This window comes from Botrytis porri, assembly GCF_014898465.1.
Source record: "Botrytis porri strain MUCL 3234 chromosome Unknown BPOR_015, whole genome shotgun sequence".
Taxonomy (NCBI): domain Eukaryota; kingdom Fungi; phylum Ascomycota; class Leotiomycetes; order Helotiales; family Sclerotiniaceae; genus Botrytis; species Botrytis porri.
In genome coordinates this window covers 1246145-1265921 of record NW_024066089.1, presented here as the reverse complement: position 1 = coordinate 1265921, position 19777 = coordinate 1246145, and the positions used below count along the sequence as shown (strand labels likewise).

General features: G+C 40.2%; 8 protein-coding genes across 8 annotated transcripts; 4 read left to right on the top strand and 4 right to left on the bottom strand.

Annotated features, from left to right (window-relative positions):
• Positions 1 to 59: 59 nt before the first annotated feature.
• Positions 60 to 2587, top strand: EAF01_010154 (uncharacterized protein; the record flags this gene model as incomplete). Its single annotated transcript, XM_038918411.1, has 5 exons — positions 60 to 436; positions 493 to 703; positions 759 to 1087; positions 1135 to 1493; positions 1578 to 2587. 5 exons carry the CDS (start codon positions 60 to 62, stop codon positions 2585 to 2587), a joined length of 2286 nt encoding a protein of 761 aa, XP_038766381.1.
• A 2053-nt stretch (positions 2588 to 4640) lies between these two features.
• EAF01_010153 (uncharacterized protein) lies at positions 4641 to 5345 on the top strand (the record flags this gene model as incomplete). The annotated part of the gene is made up of 4 exons (XM_038918410.1): positions 4641 to 4730; positions 4788 to 5171; positions 5225 to 5244; positions 5294 to 5345. The coding sequence occupies 4 exons, from the start codon at positions 4641 to 4643 to the stop codon at positions 5343 to 5345; spliced, it is 546 nt and encodes a 181-aa protein (XP_038766380.1).
• A 519-nt stretch (positions 5346 to 5864) lies between these two features.
• Positions 5865 to 7305, bottom strand: EAF01_010152 (uncharacterized protein; the record flags this gene model as incomplete). The annotated part of the gene is made up of 2 exons (XM_038918409.1): positions 6531 to 7305; positions 5865 to 6480 (listed from the first exon to the last, which is right to left on the bottom strand). The coding sequence occupies exons 1-2, from the start codon at positions 6833 to 6835 to the stop codon at positions 5865 to 5867; spliced, it is 921 nt and encodes a 306-aa protein (XP_038766379.1). The 5' UTR covers positions 6836 to 7305.
• Positions 7306 to 9665: 2360 nt separating this feature from the next.
• On the bottom strand, positions 9666 to 11267 carry EAF01_010151 (uncharacterized protein; the record flags this gene model as incomplete). Its single annotated transcript, XM_038918408.1, has 1 exon — positions 9666 to 11267. One exon carries the CDS (start codon positions 11265 to 11267, stop codon positions 9666 to 9668), a length of 1602 nt encoding a protein of 533 aa, XP_038766378.1.
• Positions 11268 to 12004: 737 nt separating this feature from the next.
• EAF01_010150 (uncharacterized protein) lies at positions 12005 to 13096 on the top strand (the record flags this gene model as incomplete). The annotated part of the gene is made up of 3 exons (XM_038918407.1): positions 12005 to 12069; positions 12120 to 12512; positions 12721 to 13096. 3 exons carry the CDS (start codon positions 12005 to 12007, stop codon positions 13094 to 13096), a joined length of 834 nt encoding a protein of 277 aa, XP_038766377.1.
• Positions 13097 to 13128: 32 nt separating this feature from the next.
• EAF01_010149 (uncharacterized protein) lies at positions 13129 to 13517 on the top strand (the record flags this gene model as incomplete). The annotated part of the gene is made up of 2 exons (XM_038918406.1): positions 13129 to 13242; positions 13305 to 13517. The coding sequence occupies 2 exons, from the start codon at positions 13129 to 13131 to the stop codon at positions 13515 to 13517; spliced, it is 327 nt and encodes a 108-aa protein (XP_038766376.1).
• A 127-nt stretch (positions 13518 to 13644) lies between these two features.
• EAF01_010148 (uncharacterized protein) lies at positions 13645 to 16492 on the bottom strand (the record flags this gene model as incomplete). Its single annotated transcript, XM_038918405.1, has 6 exons — positions 13645 to 13850; positions 13914 to 14000; positions 15086 to 15147; positions 15201 to 15647; positions 15701 to 16362; positions 16412 to 16492. The coding sequence occupies 6 exons, from the start codon at positions 16490 to 16492 to the stop codon at positions 13645 to 13647; spliced, it is 1545 nt and encodes a 514-aa protein (XP_038766375.1).
• Positions 16493 to 17931: 1439 nt separating this feature from the next.
• Positions 17932 to 19732, bottom strand: EAF01_010147 (uncharacterized protein; the record flags this gene model as incomplete). Its single annotated transcript, XM_038918404.1, has 4 exons — positions 17932 to 18670; positions 18745 to 18892; positions 18943 to 19350; positions 19412 to 19732. 4 exons carry the CDS (start codon positions 19730 to 19732, stop codon positions 18453 to 18455), a joined length of 1095 nt encoding a protein of 364 aa, XP_038766374.1. The 3' UTR covers positions 17932 to 18452.
• Positions 19733 to 19777: the final 45 nt, after the last annotated feature.

Genomic DNA, 19777 nt, shown 5'->3' with positions numbered 1-19777 from the left:
TACCATCGCAATCTGCTAACGTCTCGTCGCAGAGCCATTGAGTCACCTAAAATCACGATATGCCTTGCCCCCTTCCCCGACGATATGCTCAACGTCGAGCCCTCCGTCATGATAAATATGGACCATCCACCTTAGTTTTGCAAAACAAGAAAGAACAATCACGAATACATGAACCGCGGATTATAAGGAAGAAGAAAGTAAATACATGGCGAAGATCATCTTCCATTACTGTTGATGAGTCTGGTTCCGTCTCTGATTCCGGTTTCGATCAAGATTCAAGCTGTAACTCTCAGTCTGATCAGGGATCTGGTACTGATGCTGAAGCTAGTTATTATCAGCAGATGATGAACGAGTTCGAAGCAGAGGGGGTTACATTATCAAATCCTAGTGATGAGACTAAAGCTATGATGGAAGCAGAATTGGAAAGATGGGAGCAGTAAGAATACATTTTAGTAATAGATTCACGAATGATTGCTCACATTCTCCCAACAGGTTTTGTAAAGTCTCGAAGATTGATGAACCATCAACGGCTATCAAAACTTGCAAAGCGGCTATTTTCAAAGCTTACCTCTTCTGGCGGGTGAAGAACTCACGAATCAAAAAGGAGTCTTCTATTATCACATGTTGGAAGGTTCTTAGTATGGTATATGCACGACTAGCAGAACGTTATATGGATGAAGGTATTCTTTATGATATTCGTAATGTATATGTCTATCTTTATCTTTTCCAGTTAGTAGATTATACTAATCTGACAATAGTGGATCCCGCAGAACTTGACTATTAAGTTTGGACTCGACGATTCCGAAAAGGAAAAGTCGGGACTTTTTGTCGAAGATTTATGCACTCTTCAAAATGGTCATTGGGTTCGCGATACTGAGGTGTATGCTCATGAACGCCTCCGGGTACAAATGTCCCCCTTTCTGAATCTTGCTGGTTGTACTGCCACTAGGCCAAAAGCTCTTGTTGGGCTTTTATATGAAGATATCGAATTCCAACTATTTCCTCCTTTGATCAAAGGCCAGCCACCAATTGTTGTAATGAAGCTTAACCTTAAGCGGATCAAACGGTCAGGTGGGAAGAAGAAACAGTGAGTAGTTCTTAGCTTTGCATCTTCAATACATTAATTTAAAACAGGAAGATATTTGCATTTTATGAAGCTGAAGATTTAGCATGTTGCGGAGTAACTTTTATGTTAGCTTTAGCGCTTGCTGATAATGCATTTGAAAGCAAGTTCAAATCTCTCGGGGATATTTATACTTTGATTGTACCACCTGATACAGATCGTATCCGTTTGCAATGGGACAACAAATGGGCTGAGCGGCCTGTCTTCCGGGACGTGGATAGTACTGCTAATGGTATTCGCATTTCAAAGACTAAGTGTTTACAATATTCGAAACATCGACACTATCTCATCCGTCTTGGTAGAACCTGCGGGTATGAGAAGAGACTAGAATTCTATGATTTGCGACGAGCTTCAGGGAAAAGATTGAATGGTAGGTTACTAATATGAAATCCTCTTGACCTCTCTCACCCTACATTGAGACTTTTCGTTGAATGTTAGCTGATTAATGATACAGAGTCTGTTACACCAGAAGAACGCCGGCAGATCATGGGCCACCGGGGAGATGTTTATGAACGATATTACATGCCGGCATTCATTGATACTGATTGTCAAGCTATTTACCTTGGATCCACACGACGGGAAGATCTGATTCGAGCTGTTGGCCGACTATCTCGTCACGAGCGGGCCCCTTCAAACTTGACAGATATACAGAAGTTTGAGATTAGCCAAGATCCCGATATTCTTCAACTTATTCAAAAGCGTGAAGAGTCTGTTCAGAACATCAAAGCACGTGGTTACTCCACTATTAAAGCAGCTGCGAAAACGAGATGGTATGAAAAACATCAAGAAATACAAGCCGAAATCAACAATTTGAGGAGTCAAAAGAGCAAACAATTATTGGATAAGACTATCAAGGAGTTTCACAAGACTGTTCATACTATCGAGGTCGATCGACAACTGCAAGGAATTCTTCCTGCCGATATCCTTACCCCTTCAACAATTGAGTACGAGCTCGAGGAGCGAGCTACCATCGCCAGGATGCTCTTCGAACCACTTACAGGCCTAACAGAAAATCAGATCATTCAAAAGCGGATCGAGCTTGTTCAAAACTTAATCCAACTTTGCAAACGCCAAGAATCCCCTCACCAATATCAAGCAGCGAGGTCCAAAGGACGGTCTCGAAACCATATCACCAACTCCCAAACCGTATCAGAAGATACAGATTCTAATCTTGTTACGATATCCCTAATTCTTGATGCAACAACAAGACCTGACCAACTTTCTAAGGTCTCTAAATTATTTTGTGCCTTCTGCAGATGGAATGATAATGAAGTAGGGCCAAAAAAACGAGAGCACAAATACCTTCGTATTGATAGTCTTAGTCGGCATATCAAAACTCAGCACCTTCAATCTCGTACTACTGGTGAAGGATTTCACTGTCCCTATCAAGAATGTTCAGCATTTTTAGGCAGCGCTATGCATTTCCTTAATCATACAGCACGGCAACATGGATTATCTCTTTGAAATTAGTTTGGGATGATATAAGCCGGTGTCAATTCCTGTTTTCGTTGTCAAAATTATTGTTCGCTATACCCAAAGTGTTAAAATGCACATAGATCGAGTCATGAATCTTGCGGTTTGGGCGTAGTCATGTATTTAGTTATGTTTTAAACAATCAGCTTCCTGGCTGCATTCTGTGTGTGGTTGGTCTATCGACAAAGTCGAAGCCTTACTGTTATGGACTTATTGATGCTGTAGCTGATACGAGTCGGTGATAAGGCATCAAGCAGAGCTCCTTAGGCGACCTTCACTTTTCTCCACTAAGTTTTCTGAGTGTATTTGCCGAGTATCAAGAGTAGTCTTTCCAAGTTTTTGTAAAACGAACTAGGATTGGAAACGATACGCTATGCAACCCCTAGTTCCGGTGTTCCAAATGTGACGACTCGTCATGGATTAGGGTCACATGTTATTTTAATCACGAGACATTCTTTCTAAATATTCGCTGCACGGATATCTGAGGAAGAACTCACCTTTCTCCTTCTTTCCTTACTTGTAGATTCCAAATAGCGAATCAGATCAGTTAAATCGGCTCGTCACACAAAGGACCTCCATCTTCGTATGATTTCCGAAATGCTGGGCGTTGGTTTATCTATAGAAACGTGATTGCCTTGCAACATTGTGAATCTCGCCGTACGGCCAGAACATTGCAGGCTAAAACAAAACGCCTCCCATGGAAGCCGAAGCAAAAAACACGATACTAAAGATGGAGAAGTACTGTTTCTCTAGGGGGAAGATCCATAATACACTTCCGTAAAGGGCTCCAGGAGTGATCGAAGTGATAAGCCTCTAGATCTGAGGGTTATTTCAAAACCACATCATTTTTGCAATCATCAAGGGTGAAATCCAGGGGACAGGGCGTATATAATACTAAGTTAGAAGTGAAATGAGGACTGCTATCTTTCTCTTCGTGCTTCAAAACCTTTGATTCTAATGATGTATTGACCCGAAGCCGCGTCAACTGAAAGAATTCCTTACCTTTCTCCATATAAAACTGCCACATGATTGGGTTAGAATATGCTGGAATCGAGGTGGTACATAGAAAGTGTATATAATTACAGACTTCTCCCAACTTCTCTGTTGAACAGGGAGAAAACAAAAGTTTATTATATTGAAGCTAAATATAGTGTAGTAGCTGATTGCACCGAAACTCACTATCACCTAAAATCACTATGCTCAAGTTGGAGAAAGAACAATCCAAAACCTCCCTCTCTTTGCCCCAAACCAACATTGTAATTTAACTAATTCAAATATCTCCTCATCTGCCATCCTCTTCTAATTATGGACCTTGTTACAATGCTGCCAGGCAGTATCCCGTCCCTGGGTTTTGAAATAGCAACCCTAACATTTATACCCATCTAAAACGGGAATAATGAGCTAGGGGACTGAACTTTCACTGGGTAACTGTATATTAGTATAATCGTATTGAAACGGATATCCTTTGATATACTCCTCTAATTGCTTTCGTAATTTAATCGGGACCTTATGTTGGTCACTCAAATGCCTACATAAATATGCGGGCCTTTGCACATACTGGCACTGCAAACAAATCAATACATGAAATCCAACATTCAACCCTATTAAAGGGTCCAATTCTTGGGGATCGATTGTGCCATGGTTCCTAAGTTATTTCGGCGTTTTTGGAATGATTCTGGGCCTTGTGTGTATGGGTTTGATGGGGTCGAGGTTAACCAATAAACGACGTTTATGTTGCACGCACCACACCTTATTTCCCCACACCAAGAAAACCCATAAACTACTGTTAGATAAATACTTAGAGGTGGTCCGAAAGTGGGGTACTGGACTTACCCGTTTTCCTTCCACTTGGTAGTTCTGGCATATCTCTCAAGGGGTATTGAGGCTTTGATGCAGAACAGCTGAGAGAGGTTGGCCCACTTGTCCTTCCACTGTGAATGCTTCTGCTCCTTGCGCTTGTCGATAGTGTGGCTTATGTCAGCAAAGCCTATTAACCAACGCGCAAAACGACTAAGTGGCGTTTTTCTAACAAAACCTTCGCAAGATGGAGTCAGATCCCAAGTCTGGTCCTACGAAACCAGATATTAAGCTGGTTACGATCGATGTTAAGATGCAGATTCGTACTCTCCACGCGGTTTGTAAACAGAGCCTTGCTATCCCTAACCTCAATAACTAACTATCTCCATCACAGAAAATTACTTCCCTTCGGGAAACAAGTGGAATGACAGAAGAAATCGAACGAATGATAACTGAACTCATAGCCCTTTGCAACAAAGACGACTCTCTTTCGACAACTCGCACGCCAGCGCCTGCGGCAACCACAGTTTTTTCAAAGCTCCTCTTAAAGCCCGAGACGATGCAGGTGCACTCTGGATATGCTGGTCCGAACTTGACACATCTCTTGATGATGCCTGAAGACACCATCATCGCTTACGCATATATCAATGAGGCGATTGCCGTCGGTTTCAACACGCGAACAAATTTAGGAGGTCGATTTCTCATTAATACTACGAAGAGGGTTCATCCACAACCTCATGAGAAGGTCGAAGTATTCATTGCTACAAGTTCACTTACCGTATATGATAATAATTCATTTCCTTTGATTTATAAGGCTGGACAATAAGTTAGAGTATGCAGGTGGGAAAAGAGTATGTGTTACGCCTACGGCTTTAATCTTAGTACTCTTGCTATGGGCAGGTCCGATGTCACGTATCAGTTCAAGGAAATTGAGTGGCTTGAAGAAACCTGAAGACTTCTATCGAATTAGACAGGGTTCTAAGAATTGATACAACCTTCTTCATTCGGCTAAAGAAGTTGTGATTTCTTTAATACTGTCAGATCCTTCTGTGCTGCCTGGAATATGACCTCTGTCGTCTCTTAGTATAGCCTCCGATTTGGCTTCTTCCCTCTTCCGTTCCCTGATCATACCGTACTTTTACTATGAGTCGAGAAGAATGGCTCTCTAATCCTGTCCCGACAATTACGAATAATCAACGTTTTTAAGAACAATTGCCGACCCTTCTAACCCACTACATTATACAAGCATCGATTCGTGTCGCAAAGGCTGTTCAATCGAATCAATAACGCGTGTATATATGCATAAGATTCACAAACGAGCCACATAGCATAAGTCAACTAAGTAATACGGCAGTTATGCATCACGATTAATATTACGAGTGGTCTGAAACTTAAGTTAGACCAGTGCAATTTTGTTGTAAAATTGTAACATTCAAAATAAAATTAAGATTTCACCAACAGTAATAACATTTTAATTCGGTAATAGCTTAAAACCACTAAATCCGAGAAGCTTCAACTGCTCCTCTACAAAGGTAATCGCTTTACAATATATCTCAAACCTGCCTTTACACTTCCCACTCTTTAGATGTTGAGTCAATCCATCTAAAGTTGAGAAACTCCTAGTTTTTGATAGATCTAGTGCTTTGACCTTTGGAATGAGTGACAAGGGGCAATGGAAGATCTTTGGAGCATGAGCTGCTGAATTTACATGCGCTTGGTAGGCTCTTACACTGCGGAATGATTTTCGGTTGGGCCCATAGAGTTGACAATGTTGTTCTTGAGAAATGGTGCTTAAATGTGAACTAGCATCACGATTTGTATCAACCGGAAACGCACTCGACGATATATGATCTTTGCTCATGAACAACCATTCACTGGCATTATTACTATGGGTAGGAGTTAAGATAGCTTCACTGATGATTGACCAGTCGCTATCGTTAGTAGTAGGTGTTAATGGTCCGCAGCCAATAGCGGACCACTTGTTAAAGCTATCATTGTCATCAGAAACTAGAGGAAGTGGTGTGAATTGGTTTTCAAATGGATTTTCGGATGAAGGCTTGACCAAATCTGTGAGATGTGAAGTTTGACTTTGATTATTAGCTTCAATCAAATGCTTTGGGATTGGAGGAAGTAGTACTTAGCAGATATATGTTCAGAAGAGTAAATCGATTTGATTACCTCAATTGATGTAATATAACGATTAGGATTGTAAATGGAAATGAGTAGGTGCATCTTGGCTCGAGTCATTCCCGATCTACAACAACCGCTTTCAAGATAATTCAGGAGGGCAGATGGCATCGTGAACTTCTTGTTGTATTTTCCATTGGTTGGGCAAGGAATGGTACAATGGCTTGATATATACTTTCCTAATTGTTTTTTGAGATGGAATGTTTCATTGTACTTGTTGCACTTGTGTGGGAGATTGTAAGAGCTCTTCGACATTAGAACTTCGACTTTGTAATTATACTTCTTCCCAGAGAGATGTTTCTGCAAGAACTTTTGCTCTCGAAACGCTTCATCGTATTCGCAGCAATGGTAGCTCAAGGTTTCCTAGTTGGTATACTCTCGATCGCAATCACAGCAGTAATATGGAGTCGTATGTATGGTACTTCGTGCATACGTGAGGTGCTTTCTAAGATTTGGGAAATAAATATTATACTCGCAACAATAGCAGTGTTCTGTAATTTGTCGATGATTTTGTAATTCTGCCAGACCAAGATATCTTTCTTTATATTGCATACATTTTGGGTGCTCCTTCCAATTATGCTCGAAGGCTAACTTTTTCTTGGTGAACTGGAGGCTACAATTGAGGCAACTAAATGATTTCGCGGTCGCCGTAGCAGGCATGATCGACGGCTTGATAATCTTTTCTGAGCATAAAATTATTCTGCTGAAAAATGACAGGTGATTGATCAATCGATGATATTGTAATGTATCAAAAGATTCCTTGAATATTTTTCTTTATAAGAATGATGAGATTGTAAATGAAATAGAAGCGACATTTATGTGCACGTTCCCAAGAGATAGATGCATTACCCCGCACTTGAGCGAGCTTACGAGCCATCAGCCCTGTGTAACCGATAAGATTACGATCACATCGGAAGCATTTTGTATATTTGTAAGACTACATACAGTATCTATGTGCACAGCAATTAATTTAATGAAATGCTATTACTAATTCGAATGCAGGTCAGTTTTGGCTACTTAGCCTAAGGCTCCAAAACCAGAAATTACGGGGGAGTGTTACGGAGGCGACGAGGAGTTTAGGATGCCTATAACCTATAGGCGTAGATATATCCAATTCGGAAGTGTTGGAGCTATAGAAGAACGCTATAGTCCTGATGCTTTCCTGAAGATATAAAAACAGAGTTTTTCATATCCGGAAAACTCTAATGAAAAGTTTCTCGAATTTCTTACAACTAATTGATTCATTGCCATTTGCTCTTCACAGGAAGTGCATCAAAACGTTAATCGATTCGACTCGAGGTACCGCGATTTTGTATGAATCTAATATGGTCAGAATCACTTAGGGGCAATTGCAATCAATTTGGTTCAATAACTAAGATGTATATCGATCGCGAAAAGGTCGTATTTCGAGGAAGAAGTTTCCTTCGAAATTTGTTGTGTAGTCGTAATGGAGAATAGAATTGGTTATACGTAAGTTAAACCAGGATATATAATACAATACAAGTAGCGCTCACGACTTCCCTAACGCACTTTCCCTTATCAAGTGTCGTTCTTAAAAAGTTCAAAGAGCTCTGCCCTAGGTCAAAACAGAGCTTCTCATACTTCCTACCCTGTTTGCTCTTTAAGGCTATCCGGTATCTCCACCATGCCTTCTGCCCTATAGTACCCTATTGTAGACCGACACACACATCCGTCCTTTCGAGCCATATAGATAGTGTCACTGTCGCTGTTATTATATGTTACGCTCCGCTGTTTGTGTACCGTTTTGCGTTACCTTGACAGATCTCTTCTGCATAACAAGGCCAACCGTATCTTGCAAGCTCTGCTGTGTCTTGGCCCCTAGCCAGGCAGCTTAAAACACAGCGTTTCCAGCTCATTAACCAAAGCGCTGTTCGTAATCAGGTCATGAGACATGACCTATTCACCGGAGTCTTCAATAGGGCCTACATAAATAACATTGTCAGATTCAATGTGCAGGATGCTTTTCTTGAAAGTGAGATCTCTGATAATGGACTTTCTTGTAAGGGAGGATATATATTGACGATATGTACAAGTGGTGACTCAGGTCTTGTATTAACTTCACTATATTGATTTCAACTGATTGTTCATTTACAATGATAGAGGACCTGTATATATAGGCCTCTTAGGGCTATTTAGAACCTTCCGTTTGTCTCCTGTATTATCAATCAATATCGTCGTCGCTACTTATCTAAAATCTTTTACAGGCCTTTGCCGACATCGAATACCCCGCATTCTGGTAATCTAAAATACAAGGCATCAAGGTTCAACAGGTATTTTTGAGGGGTTGTGTAGCCTGATTTATCAGGTCGCTCAACTTTTGATAAGGTTGGCATTTAAAATAACCGCGACACACGGACGAAAAGTAGTACAGCTATCTAAATACTCATAACTATCGGGAGCCGGAGCTTATTGGCCGCTGCATCTCCGCCATCACCGACACAGATAAATGTGTTTACAGCAGCTGTAGTGATACTCTCCAGCTCCGTACGAGCCGGATGATCAGCTGACATCGTACGAAAGGTAATATATAGGTAGGGAGCCGTAACTAAAATTTAGAAGAATATAAGACGATTTATACAACCAGAACTGGACTGTACCTTTTGTAGTGTAGTCCTGTTCCCTGTATAAACGTCGAACCAGGCGTATAGAACTCATGTGATCATATAACCCCTCGCGTACACCACCGAGCGTACCAACACTAACGGTCGCAACAACTTACAATACTATCATAGATTTATTGTTGAAGACAATCACACAGGGAATTGATCGATTGTAGACAATAATAGGTAAACAAGTTGTAATTGAAGTTGAGCACAAAGCTCTATATACGAAGGAAATACATTCTTGTTATATCGTCAATTCTTTGATCACGTGGAAGTAATCAAATGACTAGGTATGTTTAGAATTGAAGCAGTCAAGCAGGAGATCGCGATAATAAGGTAGTATCGATAAGTAATGATTGTGATTACTATTTGAGTTGACTGGTTGCCTGAGGTTCTCATGTTACCCCCTTGAGTATCTGAGCCTGAGGTCCTCACGTCTTATGATCCGCAACATAACTAAACTACATTTTTACTCGCTTTGGCGCATTACTATCAATTTCCAAGCCTTTTCGAGAAATAGGCTTATTGTTCCCTATACTACCTGGTTTGCGAAACTCCCTCAATATATAAGTCATGAAAACACTTTTCTGTTTAACATAGACACCTCTATCATATCTAGAGTCCAGAGCAACAGTACGAGCAGCATGACCTAGCTTCATAAGATGCTCCAATACTGACGAATTTATCTCAGTACTATGGCGTATTTCATCAGCCCATTGAATCATTTCAGCCATATCTCGAATAAGCCATGAGTTTTTCTTTTCCCATAACCCGAGAGTATTATCAGAATCGGAATCGAGTGGATCGTAAAAGAACAGTGTAGAACACCAAAGTAAAGTAATATCAAACATCTTCATATTTGATGTATGAATACAATTACCAAGAATTGATAACTTGATAGTTAAACGTGTATGATAGTGGAGCTTGAGGTTGATTGGTAGTACTGTTTCTATCCATTTCTCCAACTTCGAGTTAAGCATCTGTGATACTTTTGCATCGTAGTCGAATTGTTGATTTAGTTCTGGACAATTCAAGTTGGCAAGCTCTTCCTCATCCGAATTTATCTCGAAGTCTATTCCGTTATCCCTTTCAATATCGTCCAAGTTCACTTCGCTATCTGACGACTCTGATGACTCTTCACAGCCAGAGAAAATGCCATGTACCGATATAGAGTTGGAACTAATTGGAGATCGAGCTGGTGTTTCTTCAATCGCTTCTTCGAAAATAATAAGTGATGACTGAGAAATCTGCGCTTTCGGAGATGGCTGAGCATACAGGGGCGGTGATCGAGGAACTTGTGCTTTCGGAGATGGCTGAGCATACAGGGGTGGTGATCGAGGAACTTGTACTTTCGGAGATGACTGAGCATACAGGGGCGGTGATCGGGGAACTTGCACTGGGTGTAGCTCCTGATATACGAATTTGTTCCATTCTAGTAAGATGGCCCCTTGTTGAATGTACATTTCCCTTAAGTCGGTTTTGCGTATATGGGTTGTAGGATTGCTAAAATGTATACCAAGTTTCTCCAGATGTACTTTCGCATAAGTACTTGGCCTGATATATACATTGAAGATTGTAGCATTGGATAGAGACTCAAGGCTACGAATCAACATATTTGTAGTCGTACTGTGAGGTCTAATCGTTGTAGCCTTGTTCTTCGTAACGACAAATCCCTTCGTAGTAAGATTAAATCGTATAAGGAAAACATTTTGTGTATTGGTTAGACCGGCTTCGTGAAGAGCAGAAGCATCATGAGATAAATCGACACTCGATATTGGACAGGGTGTAGAGGCATTTGCAAAATCAGCATCTGGAGGAACAACTAATAGTATATCGATTTGTTTTTTCTTGCCAGCAAGCTTGACAAATACCTGAAGCTTGAAATGAATATGAATCTGTTCTTCCATATCACGATATATAGCCATGAAAAAACTGGGTATCTGCTTATTGATATATAAGCAAGAACCTAATGTAAAGGTTGTGCTTGATTCATCCACCCATTTTATAAATACCCTCTCGTCAAGGAGCTTTTCCAGCTGAAGTTTCTTGATCAGAACCGACATAGTTTACTCCTGTAATTATAATTAGCAATAGAATATACATAAAGAATAATTGCATTTAAAACAATGCTAGCCCACACATTATATGTGATTCCCACCCACCCAGGCTAAAGAGCAGCCTTGACTCTTCGGACAAAATGAGATACAGAAGTGATCAAAAGAGGAGGTACTGAAGAATGTAATTGCCGCCGGGATTGTTCTAAACAGCAGATACTGAAGGACGTAACCGCTGTCAGGGTTGTTCTAAGCAGTAGAGACTACTGAAGGACATAACCGCTGTCAGAGTTGTTCTAAGCAGCAGATACTGTAAACAATATAAGAGCGATGTTGATTCGTGATAGATTTTGTGCGATGGCGATAGAAAGATAGTGCTTGTATAGTTGTGATGTTGTACGATGGAGATGGATAATATAGATATAGCGATGGAAATGGAGGGACAGAGGGATATAGAAATAGAAATGGAAATGGAGGGACAGAGGGATATAGAAATAGAAATGGAAATGGAAATGGAAATGGAAATTAGAAATGGTAATGGAAACGTAAATGAAGGGATAGAGATGTTGATGGAAATAGAGATGGTAATGGAAAGACAGTGTTTGACGTGGCATGGAAAGAAAGTTTGCACTGCCTCTTCAACACGGGACCCAAAAGACAAGCGATTGGTGGAGTTCTACAACAAAAAGTGGATTTTGCGATGGAGTACTACTGTATAGAGATTTGACCTTAGTCCTCAGCCACGTATGCAACCTCGTCCCAACTCGAACCTCAGCCTTACGAACAAAGATGTCTATTACACACTCTCATCGTTTGCTTTGTTGCAATAATAATAGCAGAGGCTCTCGGAATTGTCTCTAGTGTTATCGCAGTTATTGATTTATCTGTAAAGGTTGCCTCACGGTGCTCTGAGTACTATACGAATGTCAAGAATGCTCGAGACGATATCGGACGCCTTCAAAGAAAGGCCCAAGGATTAAAAGCAATACTTGAGAGAGTCTGTTCAATATGCGAAGGTCTAAATGGTGTGAGACTTCAAGATCCGCAGGGCTTGCGTAAGGGAGTGGAGGACTGCCAGAAGCAGCTCGCCCAGCTGGAGGCAAAGCTTGAGCTTCGAGGAACAGACAAGTTAATGAGTCGCTTTGGGAAACGCGCTTTGAAATGGCCTTTCAATAGCAAAGAGGTGGATAATCTTATAAAGAAACTCGAAAATTGCAAGGCCAACATGTCTTTCAACCTCCAAGTCGACCAAGAGTATGTGATTGCATTCGTATTACAAATAGCAAAAGTTGACGATAATATTTATAGGATACAAATTCTTAACATCCATCAAAAAAATTGTACTTGATACACTGCGATCTGTCAACAACGCTGCGTTTGACTCCCACGACGAAGAGTACAATGCCCGATGCTACCAAGGCACACGATCAGAACTCCTTTGGCACATATATAACTGGGCTAGAAATCAAAGCAGCGAATGCGTATTCTGGCTCAATGGTATGGCGGGCACTGGCAAATCTACAATCTCCCGCACCGTGGCCCAAAACTTTGCCGATAAGGGAGATCTCGGCGCTAGTTTCTTCTTCAAGAGGGGTAAAGGCGACCGTGGTCACACAGGATTGTTTTTTGCAACGATTGTTATTCAACTTGTCCAAAAATTACCTTCCTTAGCACCACATGTTCAGGATGCGATCAAATCTGATCCAGGAATCTCTGGGAAGGCTTTGAAGCAACAATTCGACGCACTTGTCTTGCAGCCGTTAAAGAAGATACAAACCGATTCTCAGAAGCTTTCCAACATAGTCATTGTGGTTGATGCCCTTAACGAGTTGAACTAAGCAAAGAAGAAATTGATTCTGTCACAGAGTGTATGAGATCGCTGGACGCTGCACCTTTAAGGGAGAACTCAGATACTATAGTTGACTTAAGTGGCTTCGATAGTGTTGTGCAAAGTTTCAGCTGCAAGTCCGGAGTATCAACGAAGGTATGCATTATCCTTTTGTTACATTTCCATACAAATAGACTAAAATAAACCTCCGAATATAGCTCAATAGAAATGACAAAAAGTTTTTGGCTCTTCGATATAATAAACCCTCAACTTTACCTGTACCAAGTACAGTCTTCTTGATTCCTACTGCCATTACATTCAACAAACCCACTATTGAAAAACAAGACCTGACTATTGGTACATGCATTTATTTAACCAAAGATGCATCCATAGAACCAGGCTTCACTTGCTTTGCAATCTCTGCACAATAATTCACGGAATCAATATTGTGAATGAGGTATGCATCATATAATCCAGAGGAATTCAGTAAGCATGCTGATGGAGCTGGTACAAACAGATATAATAAACTCGGATTGCTAACCAGCCCACAGTAGATATTCATGGATTGCTGTTTGGCATATAAAATAGTTCGGCGGGTGGTTCGGGCTGGTTTGGTAAACCAAGTTGGATAGCGTACATCCACGGATCGATGGCTGGTGCGGCAGAAGGCATAGCGAACATGCTTAGATTATTTTGGTTCTGAATAATCATCGGAACAGCAGCAGCGTTTGTGATATGTTCTTGGGGGCCTTCAGGCTCCCAATCTGTCCTATATTAGTATTGTACTGATGATTACACTAATCATGTTTAATATAATGGTATCTTACTTGTGCCATATTCGTTCCAGAACCTTGTGTTCTGAGGAGAAGATAGTTGTATTATCGACGATGATGGTTCAAAATCATGATCCAATACTATAGATATATCATGATTAGTATCAAAATGTCTGGAACCAGTTGTTTGGAAGATGTATCAAAAAAAGCGTCTACCTATTTGTTGATCAACCCTGTGGTGGCAAAGTTAATCTTCCGGACGAAGAGAAATTCAATATAAATCCCCATAGTAATTTCTATTGTGTATATGACGATATTAATACTTTTTTCGTCATTGACAAAACGATCAATTCGTTAGTGACGAATAATATCGGCACAAAATGCGACCCGTTTTATATTGAATTTTAATAGAAAAAGTGAAAATTCGAGCCCAAGAGGAGTTCCCTTAGAGCTTTTGGATTCGAAATTAGAGTTTATAAGAGAGGGGACGGGGGGTATAAGCGTAAGGGCTAGGGTAGAGGCTAAGAGAGGATCAGAGAGATTAAGGGGAGCAAGCGCAAGAGCCAGAGAGTAAGCTAGAGGCATTAGCCGAAAGCTTAAAGGGGAGTGGATCCATATCACTTCTGAGTTATTCTTCAATCACAAGCTTTACCACTGTACCATACCATACAGAATGTATCATATTAACAAGAGATCACAATGATTCTAGCCTATATCCTTTTTAAATTGAATTCTTATTTTCTTATTCGAATTCGATTTAAAAAGAGTGGAACTTTCGAAAATCAAGAAATTTTTCGAAATTTCACTAAGACCCCAATGAATAAAAAACTTTCGTCATATATAGTACAAAAGTTTAATCACATTAATATAGTAAAAACGCTTTATTCAATATAGTATTAAAGTATTGAATATTCCCTTACAGTGACAAAATGAATACTTCGTCACCTACGGAATCTGCCACCACAGGGCAACAGCAGCTCCGAGGTGCGAATATGTTTGCCTTGTGCTCTTCCCTGGGTCTGAATCTGTGGATTCATTTCCAATCGGAGTAATTGAGTAATCCGACGAGCCCTGACTCGTAGAATCGTTACACACGTCTGTATACATAGCTTCTCTGTTGCAAATGATTGAACTTTTCTGTTCGGGTAAAACTACCAGTGTTTCCGTGCATAGTCGGCAGGCACATGCTTTTCTAGGACGATTGAGATGATATCTTACGTATTCACATGGTAAGCCTGCACAGAGGCAGGAATTGCAAGGCCGGTTTTCGTCACACTTTGTTTTTTTCCTTAAAAATATACATGTTAGAAACTTCCACGATACAATTGTAGCTCTTCGCACCTGTGGCAATAATCACAAGCCATATTCTTCTTCACAGTCCCTTTTTGTCGTTTGGCCATAGGTTCCGGCTCAGGCTCTGCGCGCTTATTATTTTGGTGAACCACGCTGATCATATCTTCTCTTCGTCTTTTGGCTCTTGGTTCCGGCGTAGATTCTGCGTTCTCATTATTTCGATGAACCACGCTGGTAGCATCAGTATGCCTCATTTCCCTCAAGCTGTTATCTTCGCACTTTTCGAAGTCGATGTGTTTTCGAAGCTCCGAGAGTAATGAGCTTTGAGTTTGTCGAAGTTCGGCAAGAGTCCAACCATAAGCACAAAGCCCGGACACTATCATCTCAGCTGCCGTCTGATCAAAGGATTTGATACGATGATAGCATTTGGGAAGTTGGTCTTTTATGAAATTAACGATCTTATCAATCTCATCTAACGTTATTGATTCTTGCCACCTGGAATATGAAATGTAAGTTAATAAACTTTCTATATATGGATGCCAACTCACAAATGATTCGAGTTCTCTCCTATCATAAGAATAGAGCCTGGACCTGCTTGCACAAGAAGTTTTGTGTAAAATACAGCAGTGTTCCGTCTTCTTTTGAAGTATTTTGTAGACATATTAAATGATTCGGCAATTTTTTCATAGATGATGCCCTCGAAATTTCTGGTGTCAGTTTCCTCATGGAGAAGCATTGCTGAGAAGTTATATTCAACTTCATGATTGAAACACAATAATGCGAGACGCCATGCCCAAGAACCGGCTTTCAGTTTCTTCGTACCTTCATGTAATCGAGAGAATCTCGACATTCTAGATGTAGGGTCGCCAAATATATTAGGATCCAAAGACCACGGTGTAGGATAGTAGTTGTCGGACATCATTATAGTAAATTGGAAACCTCGAATGGCTGCAACAAATCGATGTAAATCTTTAGAAATTTCTGGGTTGAGGCTTTCAAAGTGGTCCATGATGTATTTATCAGAGAGTTTCACACACTCAGCAATCTCTTGCCTTAGTGTGGAATGAATCCGTCTCGTTGCAGAATTTGTTCGTGATTTCACGAGCCCCAAGCTTTCAAGGAGAGTAGCTTGGTGAGCATCTGGAATGAGCTTCCAACACTCCTCTGTTGTGCGTCTACCAAGAAATTCTTTGATGGCATTGCAGAGTATCTGTCATCCAACTAAGTTAACGCGAGATTGATACTGGAGACATACACACCTCAGAGTTCTCAACATCAATCGAAGAGTTCCCTTCTAAAATATTAAAAATGATGTCCGCAAAGGCTTTTGATAGAGACATATTTAATTAGTAGGATGAGGGATGGAGAAGCAAGTCTACAGTTCTAAGGAATATAATAGATATAAGAAAACAAGATTTATATATAAGAAGAAGTTCCCCTTGCATGAGTATGAAGATGTTTGAATATTAGTAATTTCAATTTTTAGGGGCCCTTTGCGCGATTCACGAAACCCCTCCCCTGTCTTTCACCTGAGCAGAAAGTTACATTTACCATCTTCGTATACAACCCCTTTCTGTATATCCCAGTGGTGAAGCTGAAAGAAAAATAAGAAAGGGGGGTTATATTACAGTGGCCAGGTGCCTAAGACTCGACTCATGCGACTATTAATATATATATCTGAACTAGCAAGCATAATATTGGACTGAAAACTACGATTGCAGGCTTGAAGGTGATTGCCATGGACTTAGAGCGCTAGGGGACCAAGGATGTCATACCCATCGAAATCACGAACACATACAGCGCAGATTTAGGTGACCTTGGAGCGATTGAGAAAGGTAGAGTAGTAAAGTAGCTGGGATCAAGATGATGAGATGGGTAATAAAAATTAGAGAGATGTATCCATTCCAATGGAAGTTTTCAAAGGGTCAAATTAGATGGATTGCATTGTGATGTATCCTGCATGTAAGATTTTCATTTTCTGATTCCACTTATCTTGACCATATTCCGCAGATGCATCTATCTATGCATGCTTCCAAATCACAATTACCTGTTTCGAGAAAGAGGCTAGTGAGATGAGCTGTGCACAGGGCGATGCTATAATGATTGTAGGATCGTTTTTCTTGGTGGTTCAGGAGAAACATCTTCTCTTGACCGGTTCGAGTTTCTATGCCAACCGTAAGGCCTTGTTGGGATGATTTTCGTGAGAGGCTTGTTGGAACTTGGTCGTGATTTCTTTGTGATAGGTATTGAGCGCTTAGAACCAATTCATTCACCACCTTTTGTTTGATTTGAATTCCCTCTGGATGAGCGTATATTACGGATTGATGTTACTGTTTTTTGACTGAGAATGATGTAACGCCGTTTTTTATCTATTAGTCCGCTTTCCTTCTTCAATAAACCAGCACGTCTTTTCTCGGAAACTTGAAGTTGTTTCTGAACTTGCACAAACAAAGTACAAAAATATTCTCGATTCGAAATAGGAGAGAGTTTTTCTCTTGGGAGTAGATCACTACTTTCTAAATCTGACATATCCTCTTCATTGGAAGATTCATCCTGTAATTACACGGTAATGAATTAGTTCATTTTGCGCTGTGGCAATATACTGTCCGAACCAGGGATAGAAGTAAGCGTGGTCATTCTTCAGATATTTAAGTAGATATCGTGTAATCTTGTCAAGTCACAATCTGATTTATCTCATATATAAAACTAGTTCATTTGAAGTGGGTTGGTAGTCTTTTTTCTCTTTAAAAATTAGGAAGTACTAATTAAGTCAACACCAAAGTAGCACAGTCATCCTAGTTTCGAAATTTTGATTCAGTCACCAATCATTCTATCCATAATCTTTACTTTTTCGAAAGAAGCTTACTTGAGTTCAATCTGAAATAGGCACCGAATTAAGATTTGGTTCCCTGCAGCATTACTTGAACCATTTCAATCAACTGAATTTGTAAATTCGGGCAGCTAGGCGTTTGCATTGATTTGAGCAAAGGGTTTAGGGGGGGCCGTACATTGAACCGAAATCTATAGGGGTCCAAGCTTTGGGTAAGATCGGCAAACACAAGGGAATAATGAGGAGGGCACGGAGCGATTTAATAGTTCTCCCCTTCTAGATACTGACTCTCTCGTTACTCACTTCCATCAATCAAAATTATACATTGCTACTACAATTTAAAAATGGCGGAATTCCTGTATTCATCATCGTTTTTTGTAACTTAGGCCAAGTTTGTCGTCTGACAGAAGATATTTTAAGAAAACACATATTTCAAACTATCTTGATAACATACATGTAATAAAAAGAAATCATCCAGACAATCTTTCCGTAACATTCAAATCCTCCATACGCCAAGCCTCCACCTCACTCTTTAACTCCAACAAGTCAGATCTCTTTATTATGATCGTTTCCCCAATATTCTCGTTGACTTTCTCATCGATCCAATTTAATGTCTTCGCCATCCATGCATTTTCTTGCGGTAAGTAATTTTTAAATATCCGCTTCCGTTTCGTGCGCTGTAAAGATACTGTCACATTTAAAGATAAATCAGCTCTCAGAAATTATCATTACCATGTAATAAATTGAATGAATACAACTTACTGGGACTGGCTTCCAAATGATCTGAACGCTTACGTTTCTTTAGCTTGGATGGCCTCAGATGTTGGGCTTTTGCCTGAGATGATGTCTCAGATTCTTCATCATCTGATTCGGTCAAATCCACGACTAGCTTCTGTGGTAATACTGGACTCTAATAACCTGTCAATGTTTGTTCCATCATGATAGGATATCTAAACATACCAGTTCATTACTTTTTGCAAACCCCTTCACCAAAGCCTTTGAAAGGTGTACCTCAGTTGCATAAGTATCCTTTGGATCATTTATGTCGACCACAAAGTGTTGTGATTCTTCGAGCTTCAATTTTGATTCTTTGATATTCTCATCAGACTCCAGGATCTTAAAAAGATTATCGAGGATAATCTTCACTCGTTCTTGGAATGGTATATGATGCTTATGGATATGGTTTCTGAGATTGTAAACCTTTGCAAGTAGTTCTGAAATTCTCGTATCAGGAATGGAAATTGTTGGTTTGCACAGATTCGCGAAGGTGGATAGGGAGAAAAGCATTTCGTCCATCATATTCTCTTCTACATCATTCCTTTGGATCAACAACCCTTTCTGTAAGTCATTTCGCAATTTCTGTAATTTCTTTATTAATTTGATCAGTAGTTTACTCACACTTAAAATTTCAGTGATGATTTTGACACACCTGAATCTGGTCTTTCTTCATAGAAACATCTTTCTTTGGGGTTGCTGTAGTTAAAGATTCAAAATCTGTTTGAGGCATGCTGGTGATGGATTGAATAGCCTGAGATGCTGTCGTCGAAGTTGTGAGGTCTGATTGGGCCTGGTTCATGGTAGAACTGACTTGAGAGTAGCCCTCTTCCATACTCAAGGCTTCAGGATTTGAATGAGAGTCGTCGACGTCGCTTTCCAGTATTTTAGTGTTTACAGGGGAAGACAAATCATCCAACTCAATCCAGTCGTCCCAATCAATTGAATCTGGCATATAACAACTGCTTGACACCATTTCGATATTTTTCGATCAAGTGAAACTTTGTGAAGAATGCAAATA